This window comes from Anolis carolinensis, chromosome 3 (assembly GCF_035594765.1).
Source record: "Anolis carolinensis isolate JA03-04 chromosome 3, rAnoCar3.1.pri, whole genome shotgun sequence".
Classification (NCBI taxonomy): Eukaryota; Metazoa; Chordata; class Lepidosauria; order Squamata; family Dactyloidae; genus Anolis; species Anolis carolinensis.
Window position 1 is genome coordinate 6,205,037 of NC_085843.1, and position 27,971 is coordinate 6,233,007.

A 27,971-nucleotide genomic window follows, 5' to 3' on the forward strand; every position below is an offset into this window, starting at 1 on the left:
GAGGGGCTTCCTTGGATTTAGGTGGAAAAGAGTAGTAGAGTTGGGTGTCATCCGCGTAGAGATGGCACCGTACTCCAAAACTCCGGATGGCCTCACCCAGCGGTTTCATGTAGATGTTAAAAAGCATGGGGGACAAAATAGAACCTTGCGGGACCCCACAGGTCAATGGCCAGGGGTCCGAGAAGGTGTCCCCCAGCTTCACCAACTGGGAATGACCCTCCAGAAAGGACTGGAGCCACTGGAGTGCAGTACCCCCAAGGCCCATCCCAGAGAGCCGCCCCAGAAGGATACCATGGTCGATGGTATCGAAAGCTGCTGAGATGTCCAAGAGAACCAGCAGGGTCACACTCCCCCTGTCCAGTTCCCTGCGGAGGTAATCCACCAAGGCAACCAAAGCCGTCTCGGTACTGAACCCAGACCTGAAGCCAGACTGTGATTGGTCCAGAAAATCCGTATCTTCCAAGAATCCCTGGAGCTGAGAGGCAACCACCCGCTCCAAGACCTTGCCCAAGAATGGTAGGTTAGAGATTGGCCTGTAGTTACAAGGATTGGTCGGATCTAATGAGGCCTTCTTCAAAATAGGCCTTACCATGGCTTGTTTTAGGCTGGATGGAAATTTGCCCTGCCCCAAAGAGGCATTAATTATTGCCACAAACCAATTAACTAACCCACCACTGGCCTGTTTTAAAAGCCAAGATGGGCAGGGATCTAGGGCACAGGTCGTCGCCCTCACTGCTCCAAGAATCTTGTCCACATCATCAGGTTGCACAAACTGAAACGAATCCCACAAGATCGAACAGACAGATGCCTCGGTTACCTCACCTGGCAATGCTTCAAGACTGGCGTCCAAGTCGGAACGAATCTGAGCGACTTTGTCTGCAAAATGGTGAGCGAACTCGCTACACCGAGTTGCCGAGGAGTCAGGTGCTCCCCCACCCTGAGAAGGGTGGAGGAGCTCCCCAACAACTCGGAACAACTCAGAAGATCTATTTGTTGCAGACGCGATGCGGGCAGTCGTGAAAACCTTCCTGGCTGCCCGCAACGCCGCGGAATAAGCCCTAATAGCGGCTTTAGACCGTGCTCGGTCAGAAACGTCGCGAGTTCTCCGCCAGCGCCACTCTAGTCTCCTTCTCCCACGTTTCATCTCCGCCAGCTCCCCGGTGAACCAGGGAGCCGGGGCAACTCCACGCAGCGAGAGGGGACGTTCGGGAGCGATCATGTCAATAGCCCTGGACAACTCGGTATTGTAATGAGCGACCAAGGCATCGACAGGATCGCCAGCCTCTATAGCAGACAGAACCCCAAGAGACGTCAGGAGTCCCTCAGGATCCATAAGTCTCCTGGGGCAGACCATCTTAATGGGCCCACCACCCCTGCGGAGGTTTGAGGACACGGTGAGTCTTAAACTGATCAGATAATGGTCAGACCATGACAATGGAAGAATAGTTTGCTCTTCCACTCTGACCAAACCGTCGCCCACAACCAAGACCAGGTCGAGTGTATGACCAGCTTGATGGGTGGGACCCGATATTACTTAGGACAGCCCCATGGTCATCATGGCGGCCATGAATTCCTGAGCCGCACCTGTCAAGGTGGCCTCAGCGTGGATATTGAAGTCACCCAATACCAAAAGGCGCTGGGAGCCCAACACCACGCTAGAGACCACCTCAGCTAGCTCAGGTAGGGAGACTGCTGTGTCGCGGGGTGGATGGTACACCAGCAGAATCCCCAAACTGTCCCGGGTACCCACCTTCAAGTGGAGACACTCAAACCCAGCAGTTTGCGGAACGGCGCATCTGACCAGGGCGATGGACTGCCGAAAGACCACCGCAACCCCACCTCCCCGCCCTCCAGGCCTGGCCTGCTGACGCACCCCGAAACCCGGAGGACAAAGCTGGGTAAGGTTTACCCCACCCAGTTCATCCAACCAGGTCTCGGTGATGCAAGCCAGATCCGCCTGCTCATCTAGGATTAAGTCCTGGATAATTGCAGATTTCCCACTGACGGATCTGGCATTAAACAGCAGTACCTTCAACCCGGAGGGGCTGCCATGGAGGCTACCACACCTAACCTTCTCCAGGGTCGCAAGACACCTGTTGCGCTTCTCCCTGGGAAACTGTTGACCGCACCCCCTCCTCCCCCACACGACCTCGATGGAACCCTCCCCCCCCCCGGACCCCACCCCCCAGAGATCCTGGCTCTACTGAAATGTTATTAAGAGGGCCTAGTCAGCTCCCTGAATTCAAAGGGCTGCAAGGATCTCCATCTTGTGTAGTGTCTAGAGAAGGGGACAGATAGAGCCTATCAGAGGGGGGAGACCTCTCGAAGCAGCTTGACAAGGTGTTAGAAAGCAGGGCTTGTGGGCAGGGTATGGAGAGGGGTTGAGCAGATTTAACTGAAAGCGAATTTACTGGGGAAGAGGACCTGCACAAAGGGTTAAACATCCTGTTTGACTTAGCCGGGGCTCGGGTATGTGAGGGCAGGTTGGGCATGAGAGGGCGAGTCGAGGGGTCTACAATTACCCTTCTGATGGTGATACCCCAAGAGTTCAGCTGGGACCTGACAGCCCATAGTTCTTCTATTAACCGCTTGTCCTCAAAGGTGGTGATGAGGCGAGTCGAGTGATCATAGGATTGGAAGTCCTTGTGAAGCCAAGAGATGGTCTTAATCTTGATTTCTTTCAGGCTCCTAGAAAGAATTTGGGCCAAGGACCTCCGAATCCCTCTTTTTGAGGTCCATCTGCCTCTATTCAGTTGAAAGTCTTTGATATCAAATGCCAGTTGTTCCACTTGAAACGGATGGTCATAATGGCATCCTGCAGACCAGAGGGGAAAGTCCATCCCCAACGAAGTGTTCATTATCTGCTTTGGTGCTCCCGTTTCAAAATCCATACTCTCATCTTTCCCCTGTCCATGTTGTCCACCAGACAGATCTCCTCCTCCCTCAGCTTCCCCATTGTCTAGTATTTCATCCTTGCTACCCTTATGTTGTCCAATCTCTCCCTCTCCGATCATATCTGAGGGCCAACTGATCTCCGTTGAGTTATGTCCAATGATATTAATTTCCTCCCCAGGGGTATTATGCTGAGGAAAGTTATTTGCCATCAACGAGAATCCTTTAAGAAGAAGATCTACTTTCTCGTTCAAGGTTACTAGCTGAGAGAGGACTAGGCTAAAAGACCTTCCCATCAGCTGGCACAATTGGGACATTTCATGGTTTCCATAAATGTCGGTCATTTCTAGGGAATTGTGTGATAACCTAGAGGTTGATAGAGGTTGAGATGCACACTGATAGGGAAGTTGTGGGTGGAGTTGAGGAAGAAATTTAGTTTTAAATGTAATTTCATTTGCACAAATATTTTTTAATCTTAACTGTTAAAGTTAGTAATAACAACAACTGCAACAGCAGCAACAACCAGAGTTAATTCCACTGCTATACACTTGGTTCAAGATTGTCACAGTTAAGAAAAAAGTGAACCTTCTGGAAATGCTGAAGGTACAATGACAGGTTCATTTGATGGCATCTAAAGTAGCTCAATAGCAAACATCTACACTGGAACAATTAAGAACTTTATCAGGCACCCAAAGCTTCAATTTTAGGTGGCAAAGCATCTTTTTTCTTAGGATAAATAACACTGGACAATGGAATGACAATTCAGTAAAAGGCTAGGTCATGCACATTCCTGGAATCTGATATACAGCGATGATTAAGAAAAAACAAAGTCCCCTTGTTCCGGAGTTACAGCAATCAGCTCCACTCTATGTGTAGCTCATTTATTTACTTCATATCCCCCACCTTTCCATGCCATTTCACTGTATCTGAGTCCTCACTCTATCATACACCTGCCTACTAGTATATAAAAGCCAAAGGGGCAAATAAAATAGTCTGCTAAGCTCCCTTTCAAAACCAAGAGGGACAACTGATCGGAAGAGCGGGCACAGGTTTGATTCTAATCTATTGATAGATCTCAGGATGACTTGCAACAGAATAGAAATCCTTACCAATTTCAGCTGTGAGATTGGAAGCAATAGCGGCAAGCATGCAGCTCTGCCCTCCCTGGCTTGCTGATAAAATGAAGCAAATTTGAGATATTCAAGAGTGCTTTAATACTCGTATGTAACAGGACTGTAGGTTCTGCACAGCTACATTCAGCACTTTGGCACCATTTTCAGGTTCTTGGATCTCAACACTGTAGTATTCTGCAAGCCGCACAACCTGAGGATCACAACCAGATACAGTGAAGACCTCTGCCCTTGTGCTTTGCTACTCTACTGCTATTTATTTATCATGTCAGAAGTGAACCGAAGGTACAAGCTGTAATATATTTGACAACACAACGTTTAAAAAAACACAATAACAACTTGGCATTATACTAAATGTCTTTTGACCAGTAGCTGGCCACTTGTCCACTCTGGTGTTGCTGAAAAAAGGTCCTCCATAGTGCATGTGGCAGGGCTCAGACTGCGTAGGTGGTCTGTGGTTTGCTCTTCTCCACACTCGCATGTCATGGAATCCACTTTGCAGCCCCATTTCTTAAGGTTGGTTTTGCATCTCGTGGTGCCAGAGCAGAGTCTGTTAAGCACCTTCCAAGTCACCCAGTCTTCTGTGTGCCCAGGAGGGAGTCTCTCATCTGGCGTCAGCTGCTGGATACGTGGAATACATCTCACCATGTTAAACAGTAGATGTGGCTCTTAACGAGACATGCCGCATTACCACATGATGTCTATGCCCTACACCATTGGATAAAATTATACTGTTAACCTGGAACTGCACCACCTGATATCTGTCGGGAAGTAGCAGTCAGTAATGAAAGGATTAAAGCATCGATATTTCCGGCCCACCCTCTGTTCAGACATCAGCCAGCATGCCAACACCTTAAATTAAGAAACAGCTTCCTAAGATATACAGAAATATTTGCATTAACACCTCAGCAAGCGAGAATCCAAAAGTGGCAGGCTAGAACCCGGAATCTCAATCCATGGCTGATACCAGATGAGAGACACAGAAGACGGGGGGACTTGGAAGGTGCCACAAAGTGGAGGCCACGACATGCAAGTGCGAAGAAGAGCAAACCACAGACCACTTCCTACAATGAGGTCTGAGCGCTGCCACATGGACAATGGAGGACTTTCTCACAGTGACACCAGAGGCACTCCAAGTGGCCAGCTTCTGGTCAAAGGAAATTTACCATATTGCCAAGGTTTTAACTTTGTGGTTTTTAAAATACATTGTAACTGTACACTCAATTTGCTTCTGACTTGATAAATAAAAATAAATAAACATTGTAGTAAAAGGCAAAACAGTGCTAACAGGCTTTGAAGTCTGCCCATCTCTGGTCTATAATAGCTTTGCCAGCATATGGAACAACACTGAGCTTATGACTACTGTGCACTAGTATAATAAATACAGTAAATCCAATAAGAGATTAAGACATTCTTGATATTTTGCAATCATGTCCCCCCAAAAGTCCTTTTCTTCCACCTCCCCACCTTCAGGTGGTACGGATAAACAGAAAAGGATTAGCTTAGCACCAAGGTCACTGTAACAAATACATAAATTACACCAAAGTGGAAGCTCTGGGGCTTGGCCTGAAATTCTCAGAAGTCAACATTTCTAATGGAAGAATTGCAAATATTTCCAATAATCCACAAAGATGTGGTCTTGCCCAAGACCATTCTCATTTTTACTGACAAAGCATGGTCTACCTATCTCACAGAACATGCCACTGAAATATATGAACCATCTACAAAAAAGCATGCAAAGAAACACTTCTGGATTTAACATAGGGTCCTGAACAATCCAAGCTGCACCAGGATACTCTCCTTATATATTCAGTGTACTGAATTTATAACTGCTGTTGTAACAAAGATGAAATAGTATGATTTACACAATACAATAAATCAGGCATTTGTGGGATGCCTGGCTAATGCATATGGTTTAAACACTCTCCTCTTGAAGCATCATGCAGTTGGCTTATTGTGTTGTCTACCAGTGGGCAGCACCACTTATCTGCTTTGTTCCCTCATAATAAACTAAAGAAAGAAACCATGAATATACTCTGGCTTAAATCTCTGGGATTTTTGGCAGAAATCAAACCACAGCAGAGAAGCTTGCTGCTGCAAGATGACAGAGCAAATCAACGGTGAAGCAAAATCTCTGCAAATGGTGCGTTAACAGGACACCATTCAAACACAACCGGGCAGGTTCCTGGCTTGTCCTGTCATGAAAATTCATCAACAGAATGGAAGGAAATAAGAGAACTGCAAGGAATGATTTGGTTGTATCAAATGATACATACAGCTTAAACAAAAACTCCCAATAAGGTTTGCTGCAGTCTATGGGGTTAAAAGTATGAAAGAGAGCCAGGATATTCCTTCAGCACAGAAAGATGCAATTTGCATCTCTGACTAGAACACATTTCTATTTTTAAAGAATACATCAAAATAGAATTGCTGCAGAAAGTCCAATCTCAGTGAGTATCCATGACCACATGATTATCTCCTGTGAAGGCATTTGGGACTTTAATAAACATTAATTAAGAAAGAAGAGCAACTTGTAATTAACAGGAAGATTTATGCAGTCAGCCCTCAAAGCTAGGCCAGAGCTGTAGCATGCTGCTTATGGGAATAATACTCTATAACTTGTTAGTCACTACAAAGAAAAATAGAAAAAGACAAATGAATCACCGTAAGTCCACATTTCATACGCAGGAACATTAGAAGAGGCAACAACGTGATTGGCTGGGAAGTCAAAGTCAAATAAAAATTTTAAAAATGGCTAGCATATTCAAAGCGCATGCCTCAGGATTTCTCTGATTTTCAATGCACAAAATGCTTTTGTCTCCATCCTAAAAAGATATTTTCAAGGTACACTTAGATAACAATTGCTATCATCTCAGGAGATAAAGTATTCTTTATACTCTTCACAAGTGAGCAGCTTAAGATAATGTTTCAAAGCATTATATTAAACTGTTTTTGTAGAAATATTCCTAGAGAACGGTTTTTGTAGGTAATAGTTAATAGGTATAGAGATTCTGAACAGAAGGCATCTGAACACTCAAAGACGAATGCAAACAGCTAGGCAAGGCCATGTCTTCTTTCTAGATGACCCACAAAATCTGCAAAGAAATACTTGGATTATAATGCATGCTTTCATAATTACCCACCTCTCAAAACATCTTAAATCTCAAGAGGCATTAACTTCACACAATATGTAAGCCATATGAGAATTCTTGCATCTCAACACATAGCCTCTTTTACAAAAGCAGTAAAATCAAAGGAATGATAAAGAGTAAAATTAAACCCCGAATTGTTTCATCTTCTGTCTTATTTTTCTGTATAAAATACAAACAAAGAATCATAGAAATCTGAGTACTGATAGAAAATCATTTGTGTGGTTCTCATTGTGTTAGAGTAAAACCTAGAAGACCTGGATTGTAACAAGGCTTTAGACACAAAGTCACTGGGTGACCACAGAATAGTCTTTGTGGAAATCTTTGAGAGTAAAATATATGCTACTGGGAGTTTGTGGAAGAAAAGGATGGATGCATGCATGCAAATAAAGCAATAAATAATAACTGAAAATAACTTTTTCTGAAGGGCAGTCAACAGTTTTCAGAACTGCTGGGAGCCAATGTGATGGTGTAGTTTGAGTGTTGGTCTATGACTCTAGATACCAGGGGTTGAATCCCTCCTTGACTCCTGGAAACCCATTCAGATAAGTCATGCATCAGAGGAGGAAAAGTCAACCCACCTTCAGAATAAATCTTGCCAATGAATCCCCAGAATAGGGGTGTCTTAAGAATGCCATAAGCTTGAATGACTTGAAGGCACATAACAACAACAAAATATCATTACAGAAGGGAAGCTATCAGAAATAAAGACTTTCAATTATTAATTAAAAATCACTTGCAAAAGAGGTGGAACAAACAGAAATGCCTAGCATGTTCATTAAAGGCCATACTTTTTACTGAAATGCCCATCTTACTACTGGAATAAAAATCCCCTTAGACAAAAGCCCATCCTCATCGGAGTGAACTGCAAAATAACTACTAAGGCCAAGCCATTAAACAATCAAACTACAAAAGAAAAGAATGTCTTCACCTAATAACTAAAAATGACAGAAGTCATGGAAGGAGAAGATGTTAATTGGGACACAACTACAGAAAGGCCCATTTTCTTCTCCTTAAACTCCAATCCTCTCTTGGTGGGACAAACAGAAACAAAGGCTTCAGCTTGCAATCTCAGTATCCCAACAGGTTAGAATGGGGAAACGTGATCCTCAATCATGTAAGCCTTGATAGGTGTAAGAGTACAGGCAGTCCCCAAGTTAGGAACAAGAAAGGTTCTTTAGGTTTGTTCTTAAGTTGAATTTGTATGCAAGTCAGAACAGGCACATTTTTGAAGTGTAACTCCAAATATATACACATACATATATGTACATACTGTACATACATAGAAAGTCCACGAGTTACAATAATCAATGCTTTGGATAGCAAAGGGAAGGATGAACACCCCTGTGGGGTTTGTTTTGCTGTTTGTGCCCCTGTTCAGAAGTTTTCACTTCACTTTCTGATCCTGGTTTTTTTTTCCCCTGTGTCAGGAGCAACCTGAGTCGCTTCTGGTGTGAGAAAATTGGCCTTCTGCAAGGATGTTGCACAGGAGACACCCGGATGTTTTGATGCTTTTACCATCCTTGTGGGAGGCTTCTCTCATGTCCCCGCATGGAGCTGGAGCTGATAGAGGGAGCTCATTCGCGCTCTCCCCGGGTGGGATTCGAACCTGGCAGCCTTCAGGTCAGCAACCCAACCTTCAAGTCACAAGGCTTTAACCCACTACTCCACCTGGGGCTCCTGTGATAATCAGATTTTGAAATATTTGGCTTACTGTAAAAACAAGAATTGGAAAGAAAGCTTCAATGGAGACCCCCTTTCCCCATGACAACTCTTCCAGGAGTGAATTTCCCTTCCTTGGGATAGACTTCTCTCATCTCGCCCCCATTTGTAACTATGAGAATTTGAAAGTCAGATGTTTGTAACTAGGGTATTGTCTGTACTTCGAACTGAGCTCAGAAAGTAACTAGCTATCAGTCAATTGGAATTATTGACTCGGAACAAAAGTCTGGCTGCTGCATTTTGCAATAACTGCAGCTTTTGGACAGTGGAAATTTACCTTAAAGGTATTTTACAGATCACATTCTGTACTGCTTCCAAAAGAAAGCAGAGTTCTACTCATTTCTGGTTGTTTATTCCCCTTTTGCCATTGTTGGTTATCTATTACTGTATATTGAATTTCTCCCTTACAAGACCCAAGGCATCATACAACACAGATTAAAATATAATATAGATAAATAATCAAAATACTAAAAAAAGATTTAAAAAGCAGTTAAATAAACAATTATATTATAACCAACACTGAATTAAACTATTTAAAATTGGATAAACTTTATTGTTTAAAAATACAGCATGTCATTAACAAACATTTTTATGACAACCAGCTATTGACCCAAAGCCTGCCTAAATAAGATGTTCTTTGCCTACCAATAGGAGGTAACCAATTTACCCATAAATCTGGGAACAGCTACCAAGATGGTGTTTGTTTAATGTGCCCATGATAGCTGTGTGACTAACATAAAGACTTCCACTGAGGATCTCAACATTTTGGCAAGCACATAAAGGTACTTATGCAGGTTCAAAATATTGGCTGGATGTTTGATCCTCCAGAGCAGGGGTCCCCAAACTAAGGCCCGGGGGCCGGATGCGGCCCTCCAAGGTAATTTACCTGGCCCCCACCCTCATTTATAATATAATATTTTATATCAGTTTTAATAATATAATATATTGTATATATACATATAATATTGATAAGAATATTATCATTTTATACAATATAATGCTAACAATAATACCATATAATAATATTAATTATATGTTATATATTACATATAATATTACAGTATAGTGGTATAGTTCAATATAGTATAATGCTAATATTGTGCTATGCTAATAATATAATATATTGTATGTACATACAGCTGCTCTGAGTTCCCTTCGGGGTGAGAAGGGTGGGATATAAATGTAGTAAATAAATGTAGTAAATGAATAAATAAATAATTTTGGACTTAGGCTCGCCCAAAGTCTGAAATGACTTGAAGACACACAACAACAACAACCCTAATTAACCTGACTATCTCATTGGCCAGAAGCAGGCCGACACCTCCTATTGAAATCCTGATAGGTTTATGTTGGTTAAAATTATTTTCATTTTTAAATATTGTATTGTTCTTTCATTGTTATTGTTGTTTTGCACTACAAATAAGATATGTGCAGTGTGCATAGGAATTTGTTCGGTTTTTTCCCCAAATGATAATTTGGCCCCTCAACAGTCTGAAGGATTGTGGACCGGCCCTCTGCTTTAAAAGTTTGAGGACCCCCGCTCCAGAGGGTTACAAGACTGAACCTTAGCCCCTGGTCTCTGCAAATACATGTACCCTGTTTCCCCTAAAATAAGACATCCCCAGAAAATAAGACCTAGTAGAGGTTTTGCTGAATTGCTAAATATAAGTCCTCCCCCGAAAGTAAGACCTAGCAAAGTTTTTGTTTCAAAGCATGCCCAATGAACAGAACACCAGAGCATGCAGGATCGGTAAACGTACCTACCATAGAGTGTTGTACATGGAAATAATGGTAGTAACAAGAAATTCTTGATAGGATTCACAGTTTGTCTGGTCTTGCTGGTTTGTGATGACAACTGCTGTACAGTATATAATAAATGTTCATTTTTTTGTTCTATAATAAACTAGCTGTGCCCGGCCACGCGTTGCTGTGGCAAAGTGGTGGTGGTATTGGTTAAAAATTGTTGCGTAATTTTTATTTGATGTTATTTGTATTTTTTAATTAATTTTATTGTAAGTTATCTTTTTATTTATTACAATTTATTATTTTCTTGTATTATTTTTAGTTATTTTCTGTTATTATAGTATTTTATTGTATTAATTTTTAGCGTTTTTAATTATTTTTTAGTGTTTTTTATTTTTTTTATTGGGTTGCTAGGAGACCGTTGGAGGAGCTTAGCCTTCTAACTGGCAGCAATTGGATAAAAGCAATTATTCCTTTCTCTCTAATTAGGACTTTATTTTTCTTTTCTTTTTGTTGTATCAACCTAGAGCCGTGGATGATGGGTTGTGTCGTCAAATTTCGAGGTTGGGGGCCCTGTAGTTTTGTTGTTTTGTGGGTCGCCATGATGCCATCACTCTTTTATTCTATAATAAATGTGAATTCTTCTTCATGGAAGAATAAGACATCCCCTGAAAATAAGACCTAGAGCATCTTTGGGAGCAAACATTAATATAAGACACTGTCTTATTTTCGGGGAAACACGGTAACCTATCATGTTTTGTCTTCATTGTAACTAATTGAGAAGCAAGAGAATCTGTGAAACAGAAAGCTTAGTAGGTCATTGATTTTTTTTCAGTCTATCCCTCTGTCAATGTTTGTCTCCTGGGAAAAGTAACCTAACCAGTACTCTATATCCCATCCTTAGCACACTAACATTAATCATTACGGTACAACATGCCAGTCAACCACAGATATACATATACAGTGTGGATAAGTTTTCATGAAAAATAATGTGGGATATTTTCTATCCCATCACTCTGACATATTAAGTACAATATCAGAATACACAGATCTGTTGTTATCAAAGATATAGTTCAAAGAGGAATATGCACAAGCATACTGGACAAAGTAGTACTTGGGTGAAGAAAAGATCTATTAAACAGGGGGGGAAAATTACTTCACACAAAGGTTGTCTTTGAGGCCTACTGCAAAGACTTCAACAAGATTTCTGCATCAGATTACGCAAGGAAGCTGGATCCCAAAGGTACAAAGCTAGCACTTTGCCTCCATTTTATCAATACTTGGAACAAACATCTATAATGAAATCTGTGTAAATGGCTTGAGAAGGGGCTCTTTGCAAGCTCAACCCTGCATATCCTTTTATATGGCTGTTATTCTCACACACACACACAGGAAGAATCTCCCTATACAGAAACACTAAAGAGCATTAAATATGTATTGATTTTTTTCAGTCACTTCTAAATGGAAGACTAATGTGAAGTAGCTTGCAAAAATGGCAGAAGGTAAAATAATATGCTTCTTCTTTAAAGTATTTTAAACGTTAGCATGTATATGTATTAAACACTTTGAAACCCCTCCAGTTCTAATACTGATCTCAAGTCCTCACTCTCTGGTGTTGCTAGCCATCCTGAGTTTCATGTAAATATCACTACGGTGAAATATAACCTTTTAAATAGATAAATCTGGAAGCAAAGACTGCCACGTCAACCTAATGTGAAGCCAAGGCTGGTAAACCACATGATGACCTATAAAAGGGTCTGAACACAACATACAATTCTATATGGAAATCAACGACTGATCTGTCTTACTCATGATAGCCTATTGGCAGTACTTTCCTTACAATCTGACTATCTTACCTCACTCCAGCTATTCAAGATGCTTTACAAGGGGTATCAAGGCTGAGCTACACACATAGCAGGTGTTTCATGACTGATAGGTAGTTTCTCCTTCCAAGGACTGAACAGTTATAAGAAAAAGAATATCTTCCCTGGAAAAAAAAAAGCCCCGAAGCCTTGTCTCCAAAGGAGTAAGTGGGCATACAGATAAAGGTAAAGTGGAGGAAAGATAAATTTACTACAGTTAAATGTTTAGACTACTGCAATCACTTGAAGGGGTTATTTTTCTGTAAGGAAACTGAATTTAAATCTGAAAACATGTATTTAAGCAGAACTGTCAGCCTTTTCATTTTATTACACACCCAGAAACGAAAGATGTATGAATCAGCAGGCTTGTATTTTGCTACTGTTACCTAAATATAGCTCATGCATACTAGTCCAATTCCAATTTTTCTTATAGGCGTGAAACTAAACAAATTCTCATAAAGTAAAAAATGAATTCTTTCTTAGTCAATTTTCCTTCCTTTACGGAGATGTGCCATTGCCAAACCATTCCCAAATACTGCCAAACTAAACCTGCAGTGAAGGTCAGGTAGTTATATTATGAACTGCTCTGTAAAAACATAATTGTAAAGGCTTCAGTTCTTCCAAATGCATATGACAACTGACGCCACTGCATTCAAATTAATTAAAATAACACGAAAAGAGATGAAAGACTTTCAAAAAGGAAGGAAACGGGGACATAATTACACTCTTCTTTTCATGAATGGAAATGTCTATCTTTCCCCTTCTTTGATCTAATTCAAGACTTCCCATAGGTTGAAATGCACACACCTTAAAACCTCCCATCTTCAGGAGGAAATGTTATAGTAAGAGTCTAAAACCAATTCTTCTGGTGCCTTTGAACAATCTAAGACATATATTTTCCCAGAGGCATGTAGCTATACTCTACTAGACAATGAATGGAAATACAGAGTGCTGTAAAGAAAGTATTGCTAACTCAAGGATTGCCAATTTGCAATTCATCTGGATGACCTCACAAAGTAAACAGAAAGTCAATGGAACTGAGGTCAAGTAACACTGCAATAGCATTTGGACTGGGAATATATAAAGTGAGGTGAAGACCTCCCCACTGGATAATACTGATAGGAAGATCAGGATTTCAGGAACAGAATTTATAGTTGTTAGTAGGTAGGTAGGCAGCAGTCAACAAATACCAGGTTACATTTTAATGGAAAGAACTGACAAAACCACTTCAGAATACACCTTGCCCAAGAAAACCCCTATGAAATCCATGGGGTTGCCGTAAGATGGCTTGAAGGCACATATACAACTACTCTCCTTCAGAACTCAACACAGCTTTGGGAGGGTACATATATGCTGGAGTATTAATGCAGTTTGACACCACAGATTTCTGTTTACATGTTGTTTGATCTGAAGGAAGAGCCTGTTAAACAAGAGATGTTTAGAAAGTTTCAATGCAAGGGATGGGCTTGGGAGCATTCTCAGCCCAAGAGGCCAGAGAAAAGAAAGGAGACTCCTTCTCCTATCAGAATCTGAGCCTGCACACAAATATATTTGTGTGTGCATCTACAACCACACACATTTGTGTGTGTGTGTGTATTTTTTCATTCCAAAAAAGCAGTCCTCGATTGTGCCATATTTATAATTCATACATATTGCTATACCACAGTATATAATGGGACCTCAGCATTCAAGGATTTTGGTATTCATAGGGATTCTGAAACCAAACTCCAATGGATAGCATGGCCTCACTGTAAACATCTGTTTGTTTAAAAAAAATCAAACCATTTTATTACTATACCACAGTATATAACAAGAGCTGAGCATCTCAGAATTTTGGTATCCAAAGGGGTCCTGAAACCAAACCCCAGTACACAAAATGATTGTTATCAATCAGCCAATTGGCCTCATTAAAAACTCCAGTACACACTACAGGCCCACTGTACACATATACGTGTATATGTGCATGTGTATACACACACACATGTACATAAACACACACACACACACACACACACATATATATATATATGCATATGTACATGAGTATATATATACACATACACATATATATATGCATATGTATTTGCGCACATGTGCACACATGCATATGTATGTATACATTTTTATTTTTAAAACCACCCAAACAACCTTGGTTTGGCCATTTTATATATGTATTCTATCTATTATAGTTTTATAAGGCACACACATTACAATGAGATATATTGCCTGTGTGCATATACATATTTATACATATATATACATAGAGAGAGACCTGTCTGTGTGTATATATGTACATATGTACGTTGTTATTCCAAAAAAGCAAACCTTAATTTTGCAAGATCCACTGTCCACATATGTGTGTGTGTGTATAGCGAGAGAGAGAGAACAAATAGGAGTGAGGGAGGGAGATACAGATATTTGTGTGTATGTACAGGTACATTTTTCATTTGAGATAAACAAACCTTGATTTTGTCAGACCCACTGTGCACATATATATATATATGTGTGTGTGTGTGTATATATATATATATATATATATAGAGAGAGAGAGAGAGAGAGAGAGAGAGAGAGAGAGAGAGATTGGTGTGTGTGTGTACATTTTTTCATTCCAAATAACCAAACCTTGATTTTGCCAGACCCACTGTGCACATATATGTATGTGTGTGTATGTATGTGTGTATATATATATATATATATATATATATATATATAAAGAGAGAGAGAGAGAGAGAGATTGATTTGTGTGTGTGTACAGGTACATTTTTTCATTCCAAATATGCAAACCTTGATTTTGCCAGACCCACTGGGCACATATATATGTGTATGTGTGTGTAAATATATAGAGAGAGGGAGAGAAAGAGAGGGAGGGGAGATTTGTGTGTGTGTGTGTATACAGGTGAATTTTTTTCATTCCAAATAAGCAAACCTTGATTTTGCCAGACCCACTGTACATATATATATTTGTGTATATATAGAGAGAGGGTGATTTGTGTGTGTATGTATACAGGTACATGATGTCATTCCAAATATGCGAACCTTGATTTTGCCATTCTATATACATATTACATCTCCTATGTTTATATAAGCTTATGATGGGACTCACCGCTTTGCTCGCCCAAGAAGACCAGCTTGAATTTCCGCAGCGGGTTGCCGAAGTCCCCGCCCGCCGACATGATGATAAGGACGGAGCAGCAGCCTCAGATGGGAAAAGGAACGAGGGAGAAGGGGAAAGGAGAAAGGGGGGAGGGGGCCAAAAAACACCCGGAATTATTCTCCGCCGTACTTTGTCCCCCCACGGAGAGGTTTTTAAAGGGACCTAAAGATGAGGGGGGGAAGGAAAAAAGAGCCCACTCTTAAAGGGGCTCCCCAAAAGATTCGTTGAGGGGGAAGGAAGAAAAAAAAGGAGCGGCGGAGCGAAGGACGGAGAGGAGGAGAGAGAGAGACGGGGAGGGAGCCAGCCGGCCGCGCAGCCACGACAACACCTCTGGTGAGGCAAATCTAGGCCCCGCCTGCGGCCTGCCTCTCCTGCAGACGCCTCAGAGAGAAAGCTGGCCGCTTGGGAGCCTAATGCGCATGCGCACGGAGTAGCCGTCCAATCGGGATGAGGAAGGGCGGGGGTCTAACGCAGAGAGGGCGTGGCTAATGCGAATCTGGCTGTCACTGACTCAACCGAGTCGGCCGCCATATTGAAACGATGACGCAACACAAGCAGCAGCTGAAACGCATGCGCAGAAAAGAACAAAGAGGTCGTGCCCGGAACAGAATGAGGGCGGGGCTTTGAGATTGACAAGAGGCAGCTGTGCGAAGTGATTGGTTGAGTAACCATGGGGAGGCGGGACTTTTCTTTCCGAGGATGACATTAGACATTGTTTAGCGTCATGAATCCGCAGCAAGAAACAAGGGCAGTTCAGGTGGTATCAAACTGCGTTAATTCCACAGTATAGATGCAAGCCTAGATTACCTGATGCAGTTTCCTTTCCTATGCCTGAAACCTGGGCAACTAGAATTACAGTAGAGTCTCACTTATCCAACATAAACAAACGGCCGGCAGAACGTCGGATAAGCGAATATGTTGGATAATAAGGAGGGATTAAGGAAAAGCCTATTGAACGTCAAATTAGGTTATGATTTTACAAATTAAGCACCAAAACATCATGTTTGACAACAAATTGACAGAAAAAGCAGTTCAATACACAGCAATATTATGTAGTAATTACTGTATTTACGAATTTAGCACCAAAAATCACAATGTATTGAAAAGATTGACTACAAAAATATTGACTACTAAAGGACAGACTACGTTGGATAATCCAGAACATTGGATAAGCGAATGTTGGATAAGTGAGACTCTATGGTATAAGAAAGTGTGTGGTTTTAGAACCAGACATCCTGAGGAGTGAGGGTGAATGGGCCTTTAAAAGCACTGCTAATAACAAGGCAGCAGGAGATGACGAGATCCCAGCTAAGCTGTTTAAAATCTTGAAAGGTGATGCTATCAAGGTGATGCAAATCATAGGCCAGCAAGTATGGAAAATACAAGAATGGCCATCAGATTGGAAAAAAATCAATTTCTATCCCCATACCAAAAAAAAGGAAATGCTAAAGAATGCTCAAACTTCCGTACAGTGGCCCTTATTTCCCATGCCAGGAAGGTAATGCTCAAGATCCTGCAAGGCAGACTCCAGCAAGACATGGAGCAAGAGTTGCCAGATGCCCAAGCTGGGTTTAGAAAAGGCAGAGGAACGAGGGACCCAATGGCCAATATCCGGATGCTGGATAATGGAGGAAGACAGGGAGAATCATTGAAAAATCATTGAAAGTGAGGGCATAAATATGCCTAATGGCCAAACAATAAAGTGTCACCAGCCAGAGGCCTATAAATATCTGGGCATACTACAGCTGGACAACATCAAGCATGAACATGTGAAGACTGTGGTCAGTAAAGAATATACACAAAGGGTCAGAAAAAATTCTCAAAAACAAGCTCAATGGAGGCAACACCATCAAGGCCATAAACACCTGGGCCATACCTGTCATAAGATATACTGCTGGCATCATAAACTGGACACAGATGGAACTGGACAATTTGGACAGAAAAACAAGAAAACTCATGACCACCCTCGCAGTGATGTTGACCGGCTCTATCTGCCTAGAAGATCAGGGGGGCGAGGACTCTTACAAGTAAAACAAGCAGACAAAGAAGAAGAACATGCCCTGGCAGAATATGTAAAGCAAAGTGAAGAACCTGCTTTGATTGAAGTCAAAAATCAGAAACTCCTCAAAGCACAGCAGACAAAAAAATCAGTACAAGAAAACCGCACTACAAACTAGAGCTGACAGCTGGCACAACAAAACATTGCATGGAAAGTTCCTTGACAAAATTGAAGGAAAAGCTGATAAGGAGAAGACCTGGCTCTGGCTCACGAATGGGACCCTGAAGAAGGAGACAGAAGGCCTGATCCCTGCAGCCCAGGAGCAAGCAGTTGGTTCTCGCAGAAGCAGAGGAAGCAGGAGGACATTTTTGCTCCCTGGCTTCAGGTAGGATTTGGCTAAGATTTGGCTAAGATTTTAAACTGAGTTTGGGCTTGGCTCCTGTGGTCAAAGTCTAACTGTTGTGTGACTGTGTGTTGAAAGAGAGCCAGGTACTTAAGTTGATTGACAGCAGGCATTGTCCCCTGTTAATTGAGTTTCTGGGAAACTTTATTTGCCAGTGTGAGTTTCTGCCAGAGCCTGATCCCAGAAGGGCAGTTGGATCTCGCAGAAGCAGAGGAAGCAGGAGGACATTTTTGCTCCCTGGCTTCAGGTAGGATTTGGCTAAGATTTGGCTAAGATTTTAAACTGAGTTTGGGCTTGGCTCCTGTGGTCAAAGTCTAACTGTTGTGTGACTGTGTGTTGAAAGAGAGCCAGGTACTTAAGTTGATTGACAGCAGGCATTGTCCCCTGTTAATTGAGTTTCTGGGAAAGCTTTATTTGCCAGTGTGAGTTTCTGCCAGAGCCTGATCCCAGAAGGGCAGTTGGTTCTCGCAGAAGCAGAGGAAGCAGGAGGACATTTTTGCTCCCTGGCTTCAGGTAGGATTTGGCTAAGATTTGGCTAAGATTTTAAACTGAGTTTGGGCTTGGCTCCTGTGGTCAAAGTCTAACTGTTGTGTGACTGTGTGTTGAAAGAGAGCCAGGTACTTAAGTTGATTGACAGCAGGCATTGTCCCCTGTTAATTGAGTTTCTGGGAAAGCTTTATTTGCCAGTGTCGCGCGCGCCTCACGGCGTGCACGAAAAAGGCACCTTTACTAACTATCCTTTGCAGTACATACAGGAAACAAAGCAACATAAACAAATACACAAAGACGTGGTTTGTTGCAGTCTGCACATAAAGTGCGTGCATATTACTTAACTGTACAAAGATCCCACTTGGCCACCACGCTCACCAAGAGATGCAACAAAAGCAAAACATTCCCATCACATGCACCAGCTGTCGCATGTTCCGCTTTTTCACACAAAAACTAGACAACTACATCTGCTCCAAATGCAAACAGATGACTCTGATGGAGCAGAGGATCCAACAGCTCGAGCACCGTATTAAGACCCTTAAGGACATTCAGGCACTCGAGCTCTTCTTGGACACTGCACAACACGCTGCTGTAGATCAGCAGCCTGCATCACACCAACACCACCAAGACCATGATCAGGAACCTTATGGGGAGATCAACTCAAAGGTAGACAACCCTCAGGCTTGGAAGGAGGTCACCCATAGAAGGAGACGCAGGACCAGGCAGCCTCCGCAGAACTCCTCTGCTCAGCTGCATTTACACAACAGATTTGAAATTCTTACATCATTAACATACAATCAGGAAACACATCTTGTGGAGGACCACAGTTTCTTAGATACCACTCAGTGGACCATCCTGGATCAATGCGCAGGGGATAGCCCTGACAGGGACAGTGCATCACCACAGTCACACTTATGTAATCATGCAAATGCTCCATCCCCAATCATAGACCAGGAGCAACAGGAACATCCTTGGGAGAGTAATGGGCTCTCGGATGTATCTCAATGGATTGTCATTGATGAATGCACTGGGGATGTTGAGGAGGAGGACAACACTTTACACCTACATGATTCACTTCAACAGGAACACTCTTCAGGGGACATACACACTGTCTTGCACAAAAGGGACCCTGTCAATCCTCAAAGGAAACAGGTCTTGGTAGTAGGTGACTCCCTCCTTAGAGGAACGGAAGCCATCATTTCCAGACCGGATGGGATGGCTCGAGAAACATGCTGCCTCCCGGGGGCAAAAATACACCATATCACTCAGAGGCTCAGCAGGCTCCTAAAGCCCCATCACCCTCCCCACCTTATGTTGATTCATGTAGGTACCAATGACACCGCTAGGCATACTTTTCAAAAGATCACAAATGATTTTCGAGCTCTGGGAACAAAGCTAAAACTGTATAATGTACATGTGATCTTTTCATCCCTCCTCCCCGTTGTAGGACATGGCTCTACAAGGGCCGGAAAAATAGTACAGGTCAATAACTGGCTCAGAAAATGGTGTCAAGAGGAGCATTTTGGCTTCCTTGACCATGGTCTACTCTTCCAAGAGGATGGACTACTGGCAAGCGATGGGGTGCATCTCACACAAGTAGGAAAACATCTTTTTGCACACAGACTCACAAACCTCATCAGGCGCACTTTAAACTAAATCCACTGGGGGAGGGGAACAACAGCCTGGCGAACACTATATTACCCACGACCACAGGGAACCGCCGAAAGGCTAAAAGGAGGGCTGCACAAACACAGCAAGGACCAAGTACAGAGAGCACAATAATCCCAAATAAACAGTTCGAGGGGAGGTCACAGGGGCTTACATGTCTTTACACTAATGCTCAGAGCATGGGAAATAAGCAAGACGAACTCCAACTCCTAGCACAGCACCACACATACGATGTCATAGGCATCACTGAAACCTGGTGGGATGACTCCCATCACTGGAATTTAACCATTGAGGGCTATAACCTCTTTCACATAAATAGAACAAAGGGGAGAGGAGGGGGAGTAGCTTTATATGTCAAAAACAGTTACGTTGCAGAAGAAATGCAAGACTTTAATCCGGGAAACCAGCTTGAAAGCATCTGGATAAGAATCAAGGGAACCGGGACTCAAAAAGATCTTGTCGTGGGTGTCTACTACAGACCTCCGAGTCAGGATGAAGGACTTGATGAAGCCTTCTGTCAACAGCTGACCAAACAGGCACAAAGAAGAGATATAGTAGTCATGGGCGATTTCAATTATCCCGATATCTGCTGGAAAACAAACTCAGCCAAGAGTACAAAGTCCAACAAATTCCTCACTTGCCTTGCAGATAATTTTATGGTCCAGAAGGTAGAAGAGGCAACAAGGGGATCAGCAACTCTTGATCTAATCTTAACAAATGTGGAAGACCTGATCAATACAGTTGAAGTGGTTGGATCCTTAGGGGCAAGTGACCATGTGCTCCTGCAGTTTGCAATACAAAGGAATGCTGAAACTAAGACAAGTCAAACACGCATTCTGGACTTTAAGAGAGCTGACTTCCAAAAAATGAAGGAATTACTGAGCGGCATTCCATGGACGCCGATATTAAAAAACAAGGGAGTTAAGCATGGATGGGAGTTTTTCAAAAGTGAAATACTCAAGGCGCAAATGCAAACAGTGCCAACAAAGAAGAAAAATAAGACAAGTGCAAAGAAGCCAGAATGGATGTCCAAAGAACTTCTAACTGAGCTAAAGCTCAAAAGTGACATGCACAAGAAGTGGAAAAGGGGAGAAATCACCAAAGAAGAATTCAAACGTATAGCCAACTCCTGTAGGGAAAAGGTTCGCAAGGCTAAAGCGCAAAATGAGCTCAGGCTTGCCAGGGACATAAAAAACAACAAAAAAGGTTTTTTTGCTTATGTTGGTAGAAAAAGGAAGAAAAAGGAGGCGATAGGGCCACTGCAAGGAGTAGATGGGGTGATGGTGACAGGGGATAGGGAAAAGGCAGAACTGCTTAATGCCTTCTTTGCCTCGGTCTTCTCACAAAAAGAAAGCCATCTTCAACCTCAGCAACATGGAATGGACGAAGGATTGGGGGAAATCCAACCCCAAATAGGGAAACAAGTTGTCCAGGAACACCTGGCCACTCTAAACGAATTCAAGTCCCCAGGGCCAGATCAGCTACATCCAAGAGTATTGAAGGAACTAGCGGAAGTTATTTCAGAACCACTGGCAATCATCTTCGAGAGTTCTTGGAGAACAGGAGAAGTCCCAGCAGATTGGAGGAGGGCGAATGTGGTCCCTATCTTCAAGAAGGGAAAAAAGAACGACCCAAACAATTACCGTCCGGTCAGCCTCACATCAATACCAGGCAAGATTCTGGAAAAGATCATTAAGGAAGTGGTCTGCAAACACTTAGAAACAAATGCGGTCATTGCTAATAGTCAACACGGATTTACCAAAAACAAGTCATGCCAGACTAATCTGATCTCTTTTTTCGATAGAGTTACGAGTTGGGTCGATACAGGGAATGCCGTGGATGTAGCGTACCTGGATTTCAGTAAGGCCTTCGACAAAGTCCCCCACGACCTTCTGGCAAACAAACTAGTAAAATGTGGGCTAGACAAAACTACGGTTAGGTGGATCTGTAATTGGCTAAGCGAACGAACCCAAAGGGTGCTCACTAATGCGTCGTCTTCATCATGGAAAGAAGTGACAAGTGGAGTGCCGCAGGGCTCCGTCCTGGGCCCGGTTCTGTTCAACATCTTTATTAACGACTTAGATGAAGGGTTAGAAGGCACGATCATCAAGTTTGCAGACGACACAAAACTGGGAGGGATAGCTAACACTCCAGAAGACAGGAGCAGAATTCAAAACGATCTTGACAGACTAGAGAGATGGGCCGAAACTAACAAAATGAAGTTCAACAGGGACAAATGCAAAATACTTCACTTCGGCAGAAAAAATGGAAATCAAAGATACAGAATGGGGGACGCCTGGCTTGACAGCAGTGTGTGCGAAAAAGATCTTGGAGTCCTCGTGGACAACAAGTTAAACATGAGCCTACAATGTGATGCGGCAGCTAAAAAAGCCAATGGGATTTTGGCCTGCATCAATAGGGGAATAACGTCTAGATCCAGGGAAGTCATGCTCCCCCTCTATTCTGCCTTGGTCAGACCACACCTGGAATACTGTGTCCAGTTTTGGGCACCGCAGATGAAGGGAGATGCTGACAAGCTGGAAAGCGTCCAGAGGAGGGCGACTAAAATGATTAAGGGTCTGGAGAACAAGCCCTATGAGGAGAGGCTTAAAGAGCTGGGCATGTTTAGCCTGCAGAAGAGAAGGCTGAGAGGAGACATGATAGCCATGTACAAATATGTGAGGGGAAGTCATAGGGAGGAGGGAGCAAGCTTATTTTCTGCTGCCCTGCAGACTAGGACACGGAACAATGGCTTCAAACTACAGGAAAGGAGATTCCACCTGAACATCAGGAAGAACTTCCTCACTGTGAGGGCTGTTCGGCAGTGGAACTCTCTCCCCCGGAATGTGGTGGAGGCACCTTCTTTGGAAGCTTTTAAGCAGAGGCTGGATGGCCATCTGTCGGGGGTGCTTTGAATGCGATTTCCTGCTTCTTAGCGGGGGGTTGGACTAGATGGCCCTTGAGGTCTCTTCCAACTCTACTATTCTATGATTCTATGATTCTAAGCCATCAGGACAAATGCAATTAAGGCCAAGATCGAAAAATCAGCTGATGACCCAAAATGCAGACTGTGCAAGGAAACCAACGAAACCATTGATCATCTCCTCAGCTGCTGTAAGAAAATCGCACAGACAGACTACAAACAGAGGCACAACTATGTGGCCCAAATGATCCATTGGAACTTATGCCTCAAGTACCACCTCCCAGCAGCAAAGAACTGGTGGGATCACAAACCTGCAAAAGTATTGGAAAATGAGCACGCAAAGATATTGTGGGACTTCCAAATTCAGACTGACAAAGTTCTGGAACACAACACACCAGACATCACAGTTGTGGAAAAGAAAAAGGTTTGGATCATTGATGTCGCCATCCCAGGTGACAGTCGCATTGACGAAAAACAACAGGAAAAACTCAGCCGCTATCAGGACCTCAAGATTGAATTTCAAAGACTCTGGCAGAAACCAGTGCAGGTGGTCCCGGTGGTGATGGGCACACTGGCTGCCATGCCAAAAGATCTCAGCCAGCATTTGGAAACCATAGACATTGACAAAATTACGATCTGCCAGCTGCAAAAGGCCACCCGACTGGCATCCGAAAATACATCACACAGTCCTAGACACTTGGGAAGTGTTCGACTTGTGATTTTGTGAAATGAAATCCAGCATATCTATCTTGTTTGCTGTGTCATACAATATAATAATAAGAATCATTTTATTTTTATACCCTGCCCAATCATCCCAAAGGGACTTGGGGCGGCTTACATGGGGCCAAGCCCAGGATAAACAGACAATGTAAAAGCACAACAATAAAACAAATCAATCAACAATTTTATAGATCATAAAACGAATAAGGTCATATAAAATAGACATACAGTAGAGCCTCACTTATCCAACATAAACGGGCCGGCAGAACGTTGGATAAGCAAATATTTTGGATAATAAGGAGGGATTAAGGAAAAGCCTATTAAACATCAAATTAGGTTATGATTTTACAAATTAAGCACCAAAACATCATGTTTTACAACAAATTGACAGAAAAAGCAATTCAATACACAGTAATGTTATGTAGTAATTACTGTATTTATTAATTTAGCACCAAAATTGTGCAATTTATTGAAAAATTGACTACAAAACATTGATTACTAAAAGGCAAACTGCGTTGGATAATACAGAACCTTGGATAAGCGGAGCTTGGATAAGCGAGACCCTACTGTATTATTAGTAATATTACATTTAATATATAATTAATATTATTATATTGTATTATTAGTATAATATTGTATTACGTTATAATATTATTATCAATATTATATGTATATTATATATTTATAAATTATTATACATTATATATATGTTATTGTATTACATTATAATATTATTAATACAGTAGAGTCTCACTTATCCAACACTCGCTTATCTAACATTCTGGATTATCCAACGCATTTTTGTAGTCAATATTTTCAATATATCGTGATATTTTGGTGCAAAATTCCTAAATACAGTAATTACTACATAGCATTACTGTGTATTGAACTACTTTTTCTGTCAAATTTGTTGTATAACATGAAGTTTTGGTGCTTAATTTGTAAAATCATAACCTATTTTGATGTTTAATAGGCTTTTTCTTAATCTCTCCTTATTATCCAAAATATTCGCTTATCCAACATTCTGCCGGCCCTTTATGTTGGATAAGTGAGACTCTACTGTACATGTATATCTATAGTATATATCGATATATAATATTATTAATACTATATGTATATATAATGTATTATTACTAGTAAAAATACATAGATATAAAACAATCCACATAGAACGAGATTTTTTAAAAAGGCATCATCTCACTTTCCAGCCAAGACACTTGGAAGTGACTCCAGAGGCGGGAAAAATAAAGAAGCCACGCCCTTGCTTCTCCGTGATACCCAATCAGAACAGCGGTAAACAAAGAAGCCGTTTCTGATTGGCGGAGGCGGGAGCAGCTCCTTGCCGCAGCCTCTCGCCATTCCATCTGAAGGCTATAGGAACAAAAGTTGCGCGGAACTGTTTCTATGGTTCCTGGCGAGCATTTTGTTGTCGGACTGCGAGGCACGGGGGACCTATTTGGGCAACGGACCTATTCAGACTCGCGTTTTTTCTAGTGCTTTGTGGAGAGGAGGTTGCTGGGGAACCATGAGCGCCGCTTTGGGCAAAGTAAGTATCTTTTTGAGGGCGAAGGGGGAAGTAGAATACAACCCAGGCCTGTAGTTACAGTTTGTGAAGGCCTCAGGCAGGCCTGGGCCAACTTGGGCCCTCCGGGTGTTTTGGACTTCAACTCCCACCATTCCTAACAGCCGGTAGGCTGTTAGGAATGGTGGGAGTTGAAATCCAAAACACCCGGAGGGCCCAAGTTGGCCCAGGCCTGCCTGAGGCCTTCATTTCTATAATAACAGAAACCCCAGAGATCATCCAGTCCAACTCCTTTTATTCTGCCATGCAATAAAAGCACAATCAAAGCACCCCCAACAGATGGCCACAAAGCCTTTGTAATAATAATCATAATACAGTAGAGTCGCTTATCCAACGTAAATGGGCCGACAGAATGTTGGATAAGCGAATATGTTGGATAATAAAGAGAGATTAAGGAAAAGCCTATTAAACATTAAATTAGGTTATGATTTTATAAATTAAGCACCAAAACATCATGTTATACAATAAATTTGACAGAAAAAGTAGCTCAATACACAGTAATGCTATGTAGTAATTACTGTACAGTAGAGTCTCACTTATCCAACACTCGCTTATCCAACATTCTGGATTATCCAACGCATTTTTGTAGCCAATGTTTTCAATATATCGTGATATTTTGGTGCTAAATTCGTAAATACAGTAATTACTACATAGCATTACTGCGTATTGAACTACTTTTTCTGTCAAATTTGTTGTATAACATGATGCTTTGGTGCTTAATTTGTAAAATCATAACCTAATTTGATGTTTAATAGGCTTTTCCTTAATCTCTCCGTATTATCCAACATATTCGCTTATCCAACGTTCTGCTGGCCCGTTTACGTTGGATAAGTGAGACTCTACTGTATTTACGAATTTAGCACCAAAATAGCATGATGTATTGAAAACATTGACTACAAAAATGCGTTGGATAATTCAGAACGTTGAATAAGCGAGTCTTGGATAAGTGAGACTCTACTGTAATAGCAGAAACCCCAGAGGTCATCCAGTCCAGCCCCCTTTTTGCCAGGTAGGAAAAGCAGTGAGACCAGTGTTATATATGAGCTTTTTATGGTTGGAAACAGTAGGGAAAATATGCAGGATGCTGTGGTAAGGTTTAGAAAAGGGAAGAATGTACTTTTATTGCTGCAGGTGAGAGATGACTTTTTTTTTCATGTCAGGAGTGACTTGAGAAACTGCAAGTCGCTTCTGGTGTGAGAGAATTGACCGTCTGCAAGGACGTTGCCCACAGGATGCCTGGATGTTTGATGTTTGACCATCCTTGTGGGCGGATTGTCTCATGTTCCAGAGATGATGATGATAATAATAATAATACTAATACTTTATTTATAACCTGCCCTATCTCCCTGACTCAGGATGGTTTTCTTCGAAAGTAACAAAATACAGTAGAGTCTCACTTATCCTAGCTAAACGGGCCGGCAGAAGCTTGAATAAGCGAATATCTTGGATAATAAGGAGGGATTAAGGAAAAGCCTATTAAACATCAAATTAGGTTATGATTTTACAAATTAAGCACCAAAACTTCATGTTATACAACAAATTTGACAGAAAAAGTAGTTCAATACACAGTAATGCTACGTAGTAATTACTGTATTTACGAATTTAGCACCAAAATATCACGATGTAATGAAAACATTGACTAAAAAAAATGGCTTGGATAATCCAGAGGCTTGAATAAGCGAGGCTTGGATAAGTGAGACTCTACTGTACTTTATTTATAACCTGCCCTATCTCCCCAACTCAGGATGGTTTCCTGCGAAAGTAACAAAATAGCAAACATTCATTGAACGATTAATAAATTATATGTTAGATGCAATTAAAGCCTCAGTTGCCTTAGGCTGGAAGGACCAAAAGAAATGGGACATTAAAACATGGTATAAATATTTAGCAGACTATCTCCTCCAAGACTACATTAACGAAAGGAAAAGTTACTATAAAAAAGGCCAAATCAGAAAGACATGGGAGACAAAGTGGAAAGACTTAATTTACAGAATAAAGGGGAAAGACAAATATAGGAATTAAACAAGATTATCCTCATGATCGAACAATTGTAATAAATATGGAAAATTTGTAAACTGTTCCTGGGGAGGGGTGGGGAGAGAGGGAGAGAGAAAAAGGAGAAAGAATGTAAACAAGTGTTACCAATGGAAATTGTTCGGAACGTTTGTATTATTTCACGTAGCACTATTTACAATTAAAAAGTTAAAAAAATTCATTGCTGAAAACAAACAAATAACAAATTTCTGATAAAAGATTAGATAGACAACATAATGTTTCCTAGCTTTGGTAGAAGAGTCCCCAATGCTGACTCTTATGTTTCTGTGTGTAAGACGTCTTGAATAATCAGATCCATAAAGGTTTTAACCTTTCAAAGAAATGACTATATAGTGGGCCTTCCAGATCTATAGGGTTTCAGTTCTCGTGTGACAGAAAATGTTCTCGTGTTGCATCCCATGTTATTAAATGGCATTGACATTGTGCAGAAGTGTCAGCAAAACATCACCACAATTTAAAGTTTAGGTTACAAAATCCATA

The 27,971-nt window shown here is 41.7% G+C and overlaps 2 protein-coding genes across 3 annotated transcripts in view; one reads left to right on the forward strand and one right to left on the reverse strand.

Annotated features, from left to right (window-relative positions):
* The window catches only part of rab6a (RAB6A, member RAS oncogene family), a 93,125-nt gene extending 77,058 nt beyond the window's left edge, over positions 1-16,067 (reverse strand). Inside the window, exon 1 of one of the 2 annotated variants that reach the window (XM_062974446.1) lies at positions 15,602-16,067. In XM_062974446.1, the coding sequence (XP_062830516.1) occupies positions 15,602-15,671 (70 nt within the window). In that variant the 5' untranslated portion in view covers positions 15,672-16,067. The remainder of the gene's footprint in view (positions 1-15,601) is intronic. The other variant, XM_062974445.1, reaches the window with a different exon arrangement.
* A 9,164-nt stretch (positions 16,068-25,231) lies between these two features.
* The window catches only part of mrpl48 (mitochondrial ribosomal protein L48), a 30,776-nt gene continuing 28,036 nt past the window's right edge, over positions 25,232-27,971 (forward strand). The window contains exon 1 of the mRNA XM_062974444.1: positions 25,232-25,400. Within this exon, the coding sequence (XP_062830514.1) occupies positions 25,380-25,400 (21 nt within the window). The 5' untranslated portion in view covers positions 25,232-25,379. The remainder of the gene's footprint in view (positions 25,401-27,971) is intronic.